This window comes from Diabrotica virgifera, chromosome 2 (genome assembly GCF_917563875.1).
Source record: "Diabrotica virgifera virgifera chromosome 2, PGI_DIABVI_V3a".
NCBI classification, from domain to species: Eukaryota; Metazoa; Arthropoda; class Insecta; order Coleoptera; family Chrysomelidae; genus Diabrotica; species Diabrotica virgifera.
The window spans coordinates 238,030,579-238,045,231 of NC_065444.1; the positions used below are offsets into that span (position 1 = coordinate 238,030,579).

General features: G+C 33.0%; 1 protein-coding gene across 2 annotated transcripts in view; it reads left to right on the forward strand.

Moving 5' to 3' along the window:
• Positions 1-14,653, forward strand: part of LOC114330885 (neuroendocrine convertase 2) — a 423,318-nt gene that overhangs the window by 147,392 nt on the left and 261,273 nt on the right. For both annotated transcript variants that reach the window (XM_028280306.2, XM_050644389.1), the window contains exon 4: positions 2,557-2,594. In XM_028280306.2, the coding sequence (XP_028136107.1) occupies positions 2,557-2,594 (38 nt within the window). The remainder of the gene's footprint in view (positions 1-2,556; positions 2,595-14,653) is intronic.

The window sequence follows — 14,653 nt, forward strand, 5'->3', positions numbered from 1 at the left end:
ATTGAATCCTTTGTGTGAAGATGGGAAAATCTATAAATTTAAAAACTTGTGTTTGTTTGAAAAAAATTTATTTATTAAATAAAATGGAAATTGATATGAACTTATAGTTCGGGGTCCCAGGCATTTTCACCATTTATTACTAACAAGCAAGTTTTTCGATAATGCAATATATAAAGCCGATCGACCTTCCTAGTCGTCACCGTTTCAGTCGAAGTGCTTCTTGATAAGCTTGCAGAAGACACACTGTTTTCGTAAAAAAAAACATTTATTTTCCTATAAGGCCCATTTTTGGCTTAATTGGGACGTGAATAAACAAAATTCCCGTATTTGGATTGATGAGTAACCCGAAGGGGTTCAAGAATTGCTATTACATTCAGAAATAACAACTGTTTGGTGTGGACTATGGTTTGGTGGAATCGTCGGCCCATATTTTTTAAAATAGAGGTCGGCCAGAATGTTATTGTGAATGAAGACCATTATCGCGACATGATAACGGACTATTTGGTGCCTGAAATTGAAACTCGTGGTTATGACATTTGGTTCCAAAAATATGGCGCCACTTGCCATACGTAAAAGGATTGCTTTACTGAGAGAACGATGCAGTGAGCATTTTATTTACGCTTGGGACCAGTGAATTGGCTACCTAAATCCTGTAACATCACACCTCTAGACGTTTTCCTTTGGGACTGCCTAAAATCCAAAATCTACATGAATAGACTGGCTACGATTGAGGCATTCTTCTTCTTCTTCTTTTTGTATAGACATGACTCTGTCTGTTTTTTCAATGTGCCTCTATTAAGTTGTCGTTCCATCGTTTTCGTGGTCTTCCCACTGATCGTCTTCCTATTGGGGAACCGTCTCTCGCTGTCCTGACTACCCTATTTGTTGTTATTCGGCTTATGTGGTCATTCCATTCGATTCTTCTGTTTCTTACCCAGTTATTAATGTTATCCACCTTGCATCTCCGTCGCATATCTGTACTTCTAGCTCTGTCCCATAGAGTCTTACCATCGACTTTTCGAAGGGTTTTCATCTCCGCTGTTTCGAGCAATCTTTTTTTCCTCTTTGTGTCGGGTCGTGTTTCTGCTGCGTATGTCATTATTGGTCTGATGACTGTTTTGTAAATTCTGCCTTTCATTTCTTTTCCGATATTTTTATTTCTCAATATTGTGTCATTCAGGCAACCTGCGGCTCTGTTTGCTCTATTTACTTGATCTTCCACTTCTGTTTCGAGCCTTCCGTAGCTAGATAGTGTGATGCCTAGATATTTAAACTCCATCACTTGTTCTATTATCTGACCTTCCAGCTCCAATTTACATCTTATTGGATCTGCTGTTATAACCATGCATTTTGTCTTTTTTGAGGAAATTAACATGTTAAATTTTCTGGCGAGTATGTTGAATTGGTGCAGCATACGTTGTAAATCATCTTCACTTTGAGAGATTAGTACATATTGCATCGTCTGCATAGCAGATTATTTTAAGTTGTTTTTCTCCCATTTGGTATCCTTTTTTAGTTCTTACTTTTTTTTATTTCGTCCATGATCAGGTTGAACAATAAAGGACTCAAGGAATCCCCCTGTCTTATCCCATTGCCGGTTTCAGTTGGGTCAGTTAGTTCATCTTCCACTTTTACTTTTATTGTGTTGTTCTGGTAGATGTTTTCTATCGTTTTAATTATTCCCAGAGGTATCTCTCTCGAATATAATAAGTGAATAACGTTCTTTCAATGTGACCCTTCCAAATGCTTTCGTAAGGTCCAAGAAACATAAATATGCCGGTTTGTTTTATTCCAACGATTTCTCTTGAACTTGCCTAATTACAAATATAGCGTCAGTGCATGACCTTCCCGACCTAAAACCTTGTTGTTCTTCTGCTAATGTTATAATTTCATTCAATTTGTTTGTTATCACTTTTGTTGTTAATTTTAATGTTGTGTTTAATAAGTTAATCCCTCTGTAATTCTCCGGGTCTGATTTGTCTCTTTTTTTGAAGAGAGGTATTAGGATGCTTGATCTCCATTCTTGTGGTATTCTGTTTTGTTCTATTATTTTTTGTATTAGTTTTAATAGTTGTTTAGTTAGATCTTGTGCTCCGTACTTTAGGAGTTCGTTCGATATTCTGTCCTCTTCTGGAGATTTTATATTTTTTAATTTTCTTAATGCTTCCTTTACCTCTCCCTCCTCGATTGAGGCATTGGAGGACAATATTACTCCAGTCATTGGTCAAATACCAATCGAAAAGCTTGAACGCGTCATCAAAAATTGGAACTTTAGAATGGACCATCTTAACCGCAGCCACGGTCAACATTTTAAAAGAAATTATCTTTAAGAAGTAATTGTAAAGAATGGTTCTTTTGTATAATAATAAAGCTTTTCAAATAAAATTCATTTTTTTCTTTACTTGACAAGATTCAGTACAAAAAGCAATCAGAAAGTACTATGTATATTCTTGCCATAATATATTTTCATATATTTGTGTATTACATTATTTAACACTAAATTAGAAAAAATAAAAATTAAGAAGTTTACTAATAGAACATTTTGTTTTGTTTCAGGGGTAGACTACATGCATCCTGATTTAAAATTTAATTACGTAAGTTTTAAACTGATTATTTTAAATGAATTTCTATATATTTAAATAACTGATTCAACCAAACAAAATATTATTTTATACGTAGGCAAATAAACGCAATAAAGTTTCCACATGTGTGTGTGTGTTCACAAAGAGGGGATGGCATTAGATAAACTTTTTGCCACAGATATTTGAAAGTTGAAGATTGAAGATGTCATATTAAATTTTTATTTTAGAATCTTTAAGAAATTGTATGATAATATCATTAATAGTTTTGGTATTGAAGCTTAGTAGATGTGAAATATTCAGCGGTAAACTTACATTCCGCTCCTGAAGTCTAGCAATTAGTGCTTTCGTATGGTTTTTATTAAGTTCACAATTAAAGATTATATGATTTAAATCTGCAGTAGAGTAGTTATCACATGAACAGAGAGAGTTGATACGCATTCCTATTTTAGCTAAATGTGCAGGAAAATTGCCATGGTTTAATCTTAAGCGACTTAGGGATGTGGAATAAAACCGAGTAACGTGATAATCAAATATGTGTGGGATATTTTGCGGAAGTTGTGGGTATATGTAAGTGTATGGATTCCTCGAAGTTTGTACAAACTTAAGCCAAATAGTTTCCCATTTCTTTCTTAATTTTTTATGCAATTCTGGAATGTAATCGCTGGAGATTGTTAAATCTACTATTTCATTTAAAGTTGCCGAATTCTTTGCCATTTCATCCACTATCTCATTTTCTTTGATTCCAGCATGTCCTTTTACCCAGATAAAGACCAAGTCACTACTATTATTTTTAAATCGAGCGATTGTCTTTCTAATATGGCATAACAACTCATTGTTGTGTTTTTTGGTTATTGGTTGTGATATTGCCTCAAGAGCAGATAAAGAATCTGATAGTATAACCGTGTCTCCAAAGTTCTGTTCAACCGCGTAAGTTAGGGCTCTTTCAATAGCATAAAGTTCGGCAGTGAAGATAGATGTACATTTAGGTAGTCTAAAAGAATTACCACTTTTTATATTAGAAACATAATAAGCACTACCTACACTATTACATGTTTTCGAACCATCTGTATAGATGTATTTATAATTAGAAAATTCAGATAAGATTAATTTTATAATTTTATTGTTTTGGCATGGTAGGTTTCTATATGTAGGTTTTATGATCTTTGGAAAGATTGCGATTTCCTCAATAGAAAGGTTATATATGGGTAATATTTGTTTAGTGTTAATGCTAAAGTTGTTAGTTTCTAGATAAGCATCTGTAAGAGGGGGAGAAGTTTTAATTCTCCAATAAGAATTTGTTAAGTTATATTCAGTGAGACTGTTAATTTTACTTAATAATTTATGTGAGTCTAAAGTCCTGGTCTTTAATAGAAACTTATTAGACAAGAATTCTCTTCTAAGGTTTAGAGGAGGTTCCTGCGCTTCTGCTAGAATTGCAGCACATGGCGTTGACTTAAACGCACTAATACATATACGTATTGCCTTATACTGAATATGATCGATTTTTGATAAATTAGATTTTGACGATGAACCATATAAAAAGCATCCATAATCAATGATTGACCGAATATACGATTTATAGAACATTAATGCTATCTTTGGGTCGGCACCCCATCTAGCTTTACATATGCAACGAAGCATGTTTAAACCTTTTTCGCATTTGTTGATAATGTGATTCACATGGAGTGTCCAGGTTAGTTTTTTGTCCAAAACCACGCCCAGATACTTATGGTGAGAGGATACATTAATATCAACATTACTTAAATTTATACTGGTAGGGGAACTTAACCTATGTCTAGTGAAAAAGGTGATGCTAGATTTTTCAGGGGATAACGTGAAATTAAAAGCCATAGACCATCTTTTTACACATTGCATTATCAGATCCAAATCGCATAAACACTCATTATATGATTTACGGCTGCTGTATATACAAAAATCGTCTGCATACTGAATAATTTTAATTGTATTATTTGTTTCATTTAACATGTCATGCAATTCTGCAGTATAGATATTAAAAAGTACTGGACTTAGGACTGAACCTTGCGGAATTCCGACTGATAATAATCGAGGGCCGTAAATGTGATTTTCTGAATCTCGAATGAAAACTTCTCTGTCCCTATACAAATCTGTGATTCTTTGTGCGAATTTATAATTTAGACCGTATTTTATGAGCTGAACAGTTAAAATATCAATATCCAGAGTATCATAAGCCCCTTTAATATCTAAAAACAAGCATGCCGTTATAAGATTAACGGAAAGTGCATTCTGAATGTCGGAAACTAATTGAGCTAATGCTTCAGAGGTGCCTTTGCCTCTGCGATATCCAAACTGATTAATAGGTAATAAACAATTACTTTCAAAATGCAATTCCATTCTTAATTTGATAATTCTCTCAAATGTTTTTGTAATGCATGATATTAATGAAATTGGTCTGTAAGATTTAGGTAGACTTAAATTTTTGTTGGGTTTAGCAAGTAAGCAAATTACAGTTTTTTTTAAACTTTGGTCATATAATCCTTGCAACCACCAACTATTAAAAATATTTAAAAGAATTCCTTTAGCAATTTCAGGCAAGTATTCAATCATTTTATATGTAATGCTATCAAAACCCGGTGCTGTACTTTTAGATTGTTTGATTGCTAATCGTAATTCCTCCAAACTGATAGGCATATAAAATGATTCATTGCATGCTACATTACTATTAAATTTACTGAAGTCGATTTTATTTGATGCAAATTTGGGAATAAAAAACTCAAAAAAATCGTCCACCATATCAGCTGATATACTGCCCGATCCCGTTGAGTCTTTGTTTGATATTTTTTTTATAAATTGCCAAATTTTAGTAGGGTGCGTGTTTTTATTAATATTGCTTATGAAAGATATCCAGCTATCTCGAACTTTTTTAGAAAATAGTAATTTAGTTTGACTAGCTACATTTTGATATTGACAATAGTTTGTATAGTTTGAGACACGTTTATACTGGTTCAGGGCTTCTTTTCTGCGACGAAACATATCATAGCATTCGGTATCCCACCATATTGGACGTTGAGTTACTTGTTGTCTTGCTCTTTTTAGGGGAATAGTTGCGGATGCTGCCTCTGAGACCTTTTCCATAAAAATAGAGAAGCTTAGTAGATTGGAGTTTAGATTTTGGTTTGTACTAATTAACGAATTTTCCAGTATAGTGGAGTATGCAGACCAATCAGCTAATTTATCATTCCATTTAGATGCTGGATTTTTATTTATTATAACTCTATCCCTAATAATTTCAAATTTGATTAAGCAATGATCTGAACCTAACGCATCTGGTACGACATCCCATACACAACAATCACTAGCCAAACTAGCAGAGCAAAATGTAATGTCTACCGCCGAAGGTAGCTCTTCTGGACGAGAAATTCTAGTTGGTTTACCATTATTGAGAACAACATAGTTATTGTCATCTAAGGCTTCTACTAATTGATTACCACAAGCTTTATTAATATGAGATCCCCAAAGTGTATGATGGCTGTTAAAATCGCCACAGAAGATAACAGGAGAATTAAATTGCCGAAAGATATTTGACCAATCTGATTTAGAAACATTTAATTTAGGTGGTTTATACACCGATACTAGTATGATATTTAAGGACGGAAATTTAACTGCGCAAAGTTCTAAATCTTTTTTATATGCAAAAGTAATAGGAAAATTTATAAATTTAATGTCTTGGCGAACTGCAATGGCAACACCGCCAAAGCCATTTGCACGATCCTGTCGGGTAATCTTATACCCTTTTAGTTTAAAAGAATGGTTTGGTTTTTTGAAGGTTTCTGATAAAGCTATAATATCTACAGGATTATTGTGTAAAAAATTTAATAAACTTGGATGGTTTTTAGAGAAAGAACGAATATTCCATTGGATAACTTTAATGTTTTTACTATTGGGTGTACTTATCTTATTAGTGGATTGAATCATCAGAACAAGATTCAATATCGATTTCTGGAATTAGATTTGAAGGACTTAATATAGAGGAGATCATATTTCTAATATTTTCTTCTAAATTGTAATTTGTTTCGGATGAATCTGAATTAACTACTTGTTTAACTACGGTTATTATCTGACTTGTTAGTTTTTCCTTATATTGGATAAAGTCATCTCTGTGAGGATTTGGTATGATGGGATTATGTGAAGATTTGGTTTTTTTTGATTGAAAATGGGAAGAAGTAGGCAGAGACGGAGAAATAGGTGGAGACTCCGGAGCAGATGGCTTACGTTTTTGCACTTGTCTTTTGGGTGAAGTATTTCGAACAATGGGTTTACGTAGCAAAAAGCTAGAATTTGGAGTTTGGGACGTACTGGGGAGTGGCAGAGAGGGAAAATTAGTGGAATTATTAAGAACTGAAAATCTATTATTTGTAGAAATCTTGGCATAAGATGGATTATCATGCAATCTTTCAGCTTCTTTAAATGTAATATTTTCCCTGGCCATGAGTTGTTTGATATTTTTTTGTTTCTTATATACTGGACAATCTCTGGATGTAGAGCAGTGTTCATTATTTTGGCAATAAATGCAGAATTTTTCGCAAGAAGAGTCTGACGTATGATTTAGGCTAGAACAGTTTCGACAGTGAGAAGATTTGGTTTTACATTGCTTGGCAGAATGCCCATATCGCAGGCAATTAAAACATTGAACAACGGGGAATATATATGGTTCTACAGAGAAATTGCATAAATTAATTGTTATATTTTGAGGAAGTTCATTTCCTACAAATTGAACAATAACCATTTGTCTGTTTACATATGAAATATTACCGTCTTTATCTGTTACCTTTCGTTTCATGCGTTGAACTTGAACCACCTCTTTATTAGATATTATGGCATTTTTTAAATATTCCTCAGAAAAGTATGTGTCAATATTCCTCAACACACCCTTCTTGTGTGTAAAAAATTTGGGTATATACGCTACTAAGTTATTATTAGACATAATTTTATTATTAACTAGATAATTAGCTTTTTCATAAGACTTAAAAATAACTTTAACGCGATTAAGACCAATCGATTTGATATCAAGAACATCGGATTTTATATAATTGTCAGTCAACAAAACGTGACCAATCCGGATTGGGAAAATTCTTCCCAAATGCTTATCAGTACTCTCAATATATACAAAATATGGACCTTTATCCTCAGTTCTATATCTATTATTTAAATCTATAAAATTATTTACATACCTATCCTCCTCTGCGTCCTTATTTTCGGGTGGCGAAGTGCCACCCGAGGTCTCATCCATTATATCTTTTTTTAATCACTTACCTAACCTACCTATTATAAACAATAAAGAAAATTAACAAAAGGAACACTAATTAACACAATAACACACAATACACCGAGAACTGCTCGTTTGTATCGTTAAAATCAAACTATTAAACTGCGGAGAATAAAAATTCGTGTCCACACTTTGACAGTTATTTGACAATGAAAGTTTCCACATGTTTTTAAAAATGTAGTTAGATATCAAACTCTGTATTATTTTTAGTCTAATCAAATAAAATTAAAATACTTACACGTAAATTAAAATATAATTCCCTACAGGTTTGAAAAAACTTTATATCAAAGTGAAGGTGCACACAAAAGATATTTTCAACAAAGTTTATGATTTATATTATTTAAGTCATCGCTCACTATAATCGTGTCATTTGCGTATCTGAGTGTATTTATCAGTTTTCCATTAATTTCTACAGCCTATTATATTGGAATATAAATTTAAAAACGGTGGGGACAGCGCACAACCCTGCCTGACGCCCTTTAGAACCTCCTCTGTAGACTTCCCATTAATACAAAAATGATCGTTGTTTGAGACCAATATAATTTCACAATGATCCTGAAATCGCGCGTATTAACTTATCTCTAAATATTTTAATTAACTTGTTATGATGTACTATTTATTAGTCCAGGAACCGAAGCTTTTCACCTCACAATTTTTACAGAATGGATCGAATTGCTTGAAAATTTGAGAATAAGTAGTGGATAGTCCAAGGATCAAAATCTATATGATGCTGAAATGCGCTTTTACCATGGGGGTGGTTGCCACCCCATCTCAGGGGGTGGACATTTTTTATTATATTTTGATTGCAAAAGTTGATAAAAACATTCATTTTAAGCAAAAAATGTTGTATACATTTTTTTGATGAAATTAATAGTTTTCGATTTATTCGCTATCGAAAGTGTTAGTTTTATATCGAAAAAATCAATGTTTTTCTGTATTATTATCATTTACTATTCACTCAATTTTTGCCATAGAAAAAAGTTTTGCAATCCAAGTTCTTGGGAATTAAATAAGTTACAATTTTATATTTAAATATTTTTTCGTATCTCTGATGCTAATCTTTCTATTCTGAAGAAAAGGGCATTTTTTTACCAAACTACAAAAATTCGTTATTCGCTTTTAACTCCATTTTTTTAAAAACTAATTATTCTAAGCCGGTCAAACTTTTGGAATCTATTAATAATATATAAATAAAGAAGAATGAATAAGGCCGATGACTAAGAACACCGCTAACTTAAATTATTATTCTTCCAATTGGATATCTCCTTTTTTTTTTTTTTTTCGAAAAAATATATTGATTTTTTAACCGTAACTTTTTTATTTTTTATCCTAGAAAGTTTTGTTACAAAAGAATTTTGTAGACATTTACAGGACCTATAAGGCTATTAATATTAAATCCTTTTAAAACCCTCATTTACAAAAAGAGGTGACTTTGAAAGGGTTGGTAAAGGTGGTTTCTGCATGTTATTACAAGTTTTAATTTTCAATAGCTCACTCAATTTTTATCGTAGAAAAAAATTTTGCATACCAAGTTCTTGGGAATTAAATAAGCCATAATTTTATATCTGAATATTTTTTCGTATCTCTGATGCTAATCTTTCTATTCTGAAGGAAAGGGCATTTTTTTACCAAACTACAAAAATTCGTTATTCGCTTTTAAGTCAATTTTTTTTAAAAACTAATCATTCTAAGCCGGTCAAACCTCTAGAACCTATTAATAATACATAAATTAAGAAGACCAGATAAGGTTAATGGCCAATTTTAATTAGGGTGGAGAGTAGGGGGAAGTTTCCGATCACTTTTTCGCTGAAAAAAATAGGGACTGGCATTCTTTTTACTATAATTCACGTAATTTTTGAGCTAAGGGCTTTTTTTAATTCTGCAGATAGACATTTTTAAGTACTTTAAATTAGCTTGAACAAGTTATCCTCGAAAAATGCATAGTTTTCTCGTCTTTTGACTTTGAAACTACAATATTTAGCATTTTACGAAGAAGAGCTAACATATAATAAAGTCTAGCTCGATTACTATTGGTCTTAAAGCAAATTATAAAACACGTTTTTGTTTATTTTTTCAAAAGGTACATTTTTGTTAAGCAAACTTGTTTTGATAGGACGAAAACTTTTTGAGTTATTAGCAGAAAACTGATTAAAAACAATGATTTTTTCGATTTAAATCAATATTTTCGATAGCGAATAATTCGAAAACTATTACTTTTATCGAAAAAAAGTATATACCGTTTTTTGCTTAGAATGAATGTGTTTACCAATTTTTGCGGTCAAAATAAAATTTCCAGCCCCGAGATGGGGTGGCAACCACCCCCACAGTAAAAGCGCCTTTCGGCCTGATATAGATTTTGATCCTTGGACTATCCACTACTTATTCTCAAATTTTCAAACAAATCGATCCATTCTGTAAAAATTGCGAGGTTTTGTCCTATTTTAAGCTTCATTACTTGGACTATATATCGAATGACTTTTGACAATCAATAAAAACGGCAAAGACATCTTCTGTCCAACTTTGGACATGAGCCTTCGCCAAATCTTTCTATATCTGTCTGTCCTTGGGTGCGATTTTCCAATGATTTCCTGCAGCTTTTACAATATCGTCCTTCCATCGCATCTGAGGTCCCCTCTTCCTCTTCTTCCTGTCCACGGTCTTCAGTTTTGTATTTCAGAATTCCATCTTTTATCTTCTTGCCTCGAATTGTGGCCCGCAAATCTCCACTTTAACCCTGTTATATGTTCTGTTCCATTACTTTTGTTTTCTCTCTTATCCAGTTGTTTGATTTTCTATCTTTCAGTTTTATCACCAACATGGATCTTTCCATTGTTCTTTGAGTTATTTCTATTTTGTTTATATTGGCCTTCGTTAATGTCCATGTTTCGGAGCCTGCCCACGCCATCACGCCAATCTGATTCTTCTTTGTACTTCAATTGATTGCTTCTCTTTATTAGCTTTGATTATTTGACCCAGGTATATATATTCGTCTACAACCCCAATATTTAAGTTATTTATATTTATTCTGTCATTTGTATTTGTCATGATTTTTGTTTTACTCATGTTTATTTTTAATCCTATCTTCTCTAATGCTAGTGCTAGTTGATAGTTCTTCTTGGTTAGTCGTAATAAGAACAACACCATCGCAATATCTGAGGTGATTGAGTTTCTTTCCGTTTATGTTGATCCCCATGTCTTCCCATTCCAGTTCTTTAACGACGAGCTTCCCGAGCTAAGGCAAACAGTTTTGGGGATATTACACCTTCTTGTCTTACGCCTCTACGGATTGCTACGGGACTAGTTTTTTTGTCTTATTTTCGCATTCTACTGTCATAGTTGCTATTTTATAAATGTTATGTAAGAGTTGCCTGTACCTGGAGTCTATTCTGCTGTAATTTAGAGCTTTTTCTATCGGCCATATCTCGGCACTATCGAACGCTTTTTCAGTCTACAATAGCTGTATAATCCCTAGAGCTCAGTGGAGGCTGTTCTTCAGATAAGGGAAACACCAACTAGCAATTCGAGAGTTTATTTATAAGACCGACACTAATGGTTGTTACCTCGGGAGAACTTTGAATACTGACTTGTTACTTGTACACGCTTTAGTAGAAGACTCTTTCTCTAGCTGAGATATCGTAGTTTTATAGAAGCTTAAATTGGTTCATCGTTGACACGATGCCCGCGTGATTTGTATATCTAATTAAGGTAAATAGTTCTACTTTCGTCAGCACTTTCGTATCATTTCCATATTATATTGTTGATAATTGACCAATTTGTATCTAAACTAATAATCCACATGTGTGAATATAACAACAAATAAATTCGTGCGATCTACTGGGTGCTATAATTATACTGTTCAATATCAAATATTAATTCTGAATATTTGTTATTGGACAATAGCTAAACATAAATCTAGGTTGTATTCGTTTGCCTTCTCTATTAATATTTTCATAGTAAGGAGATAACTATGGTACCTACTAAACCCTTTTCGGAAACCTGCTTGTTGAAATCTTTTTTAAGACAAAGGAGACAGACAACATGCTTGTTTAAGCCCCTTTGTTATTGGAAATGATTCAGAAATAAAGTTTCCTTCTTTTACGACACGTCTTTCATTTTTGTATATATTTGCGATAGCATCCACATACTTACTCTCTACTGAGTCCTACTTTCGTCAATGTTTGAAACAGTTTTTTAAAGGTACCGTATCGGATGTCTTCTCTAAATCTACAAACAATAGGTGGGTCGATAGACAGTACCGGCGCTAAGATAAGGTGCCTGTCTGAAAAACTAACTTAGGCGGCCTTTATTTTTTTTAATTAGTATTTTGTATACCACCAGTAGAAAAAAAGATCTTTTTGGCGCCCCCAAACATGGGCGCCCGCCTGAAGTGCATTCCTTGCAGGCCGGTTTATCGCCGTCCCTGTAGATAGATTCCTTGTCTTCCGTTTTTCTATTACCTGCTGCAGAACGAATCTATTATCAGTGCACGATCTTCCTGCTCGAAATACATTTAGTTCTTCCATGTCTTCGTATGCGGATTCTATTCTTTCTTTTATTATTCGACCGTACAATCTCCCCACTGAGCTGGTAACAGTTATTCCTCAATAATTAGAGCATGTGCGTTTATCCCCTTTCTTGTATATTGAGCTAATGTATTCAACATTCCAATCATCAGGAATATTTTGTCCTTTTGAGCATTTATTATGGTAGAGATAGAAATAAGCCAGTATTTTTTCAGAATAGGACCTGTAAAGAAATTTACCGAGAAGGAATTTACACAATATACCAACTAAACTGAACAGCAAAGCGAAACAAACTTTATTACGAACATTTTCCCCCTCGAAACTCGCTAAATTTTTGTTTAGCACCCACGATATTTGTCTTAAATTCGAAATAAACTGTTTACTGTGCGAACGTTCAAACAATTTGCATACAAATTCCTGCTGAACTGTACCACATTCTGCTGCTACATTGCGATCCTCGCATTACATTAAAGCGAACGACAGATGTAGTGTAGGTACGCTTATCAAGCAGATATTGAGTCTGGCAGAAAATAAAAAATCGATTAAACTACTAAATCATCCGTTCAGCGTAAAATGCTTACTTGAATACAAATGTTTAATTTAATTTTGTTACATTTACGAAAAGCCTTGCGTATAAAATGTTGTTGGTTATACTTATGACATTATAGCTTAGAGTTATTATCAGGGGTTGTAAGGTTTTTTTACAAGACAATGATAACGAATAGATAAGTCGGTGTGCATTTTTTGATGGTTAACTGACAAAATATAAAACCAACTAATTGATAGATACTGTGTGTATAATATCTCAATCTATCTCAATCATAGACGTTGGGGGGTTGTAACCCCCCTCCAATTAGTTATAGGGGAGACCTGAGCGGGTTGACGCACCGGGTTGGTTGACGCAGTGCGATTTTCTTAAAACTAACAAACTTGGCAATCATGCGTTTACACTAGTTCCAAGGCTTCCCACAAAGCGCACTCGGAAGGTAATTTCAATTTGGCGCGATAACTAATAGGGTGTACAGAGCGTTTTGTATTTTTTTTACAGTGATGAGTAAATTTTTATTATCTTACATTTTTTGTTCTAGAAATGCCATTTCTAAAGATAATAATTCGTTCTTTGTTTTGTACTGAAGCTTGGAACTGCTACTATAAGATACAATCATTATATTTTCCAAAAATTAATTAATACAGAGTCGATTACCATAAATATCCAAACATGTCTTCTGGGGCTGGTATGCGCATTGTAGGGTGCATCGAAAAAGGCGAAAAAAAATTTTTTATTGCGATGGAAAAGTAATAACTCACAAAAGTTGCCCAATCAACTGTTAAGTATTTTGGTAAATTTTTTTCGAAATTGGAAAATATCTTCTACCCCGTTAAAATTTTGAAAAAATGTTAACAGACGAAAAAAATTGCGATGGAAAAATAATACCTCACAAAAGTTGCCCAATCAACTGTTAAGTATTTTGGTAAATAATATTTTCTGCCCCCCCCCCCCCAACACAAGTAAAAAATTTTGAAAAAATGTTAACAAACGAAAAAAAAAATTTATTTCGAAACGAAAATGTAATAGCTCACAAAAGTTGCCTAACACACTATTTAGTATTTTAGTAAAATTGCGTTGAAATAAAAAAATATTTTCTGCCCCCCACGGCAACTAAAAATTAGAAAAAATACATTAACATGCGAATTTCTTTTGTAAGGGAAATGTAATACCTTATAGAACTTGAATAAATAAATTCGGTTTAAATTGGAAAATATTTTCTGGTTTCACAAGTCAATTAAAAATTTTACTAGAAAAGTATTATACTAAAACATTCTTTTTATAACAAAATTGCCTAACTTATCCGTCTCCCTGACGTCACCCAATTTTTTTAATACTAAAATAAATAAAGCAAAGTACAAAATTAGGTATATAAATATTACAAAAAAATATGGTAAATGCATTCTATTCGAAGATGTTTTCCGATTTAGCATTAAAGTGAGGCATAGTTTTTCTGGAATCAATTCGAATTTTTATAAATCCATCCCTCGAATACGCTCCACAAACTGATAGAGAAGCTTGTGTCACAAGCTTGACATATCGTTATATTATTTGTGGCAGTGATATTTCTCAATCTCAATGTTAAAAGGGTCTAAGTTAGGATTCTTAATAAAATCTCGCATATATTCACTCGAAAATCTAGAGAATATGAATATAGGTGGTTCTGTAAGGTGATATTCTTGTTAGTTAATTAACT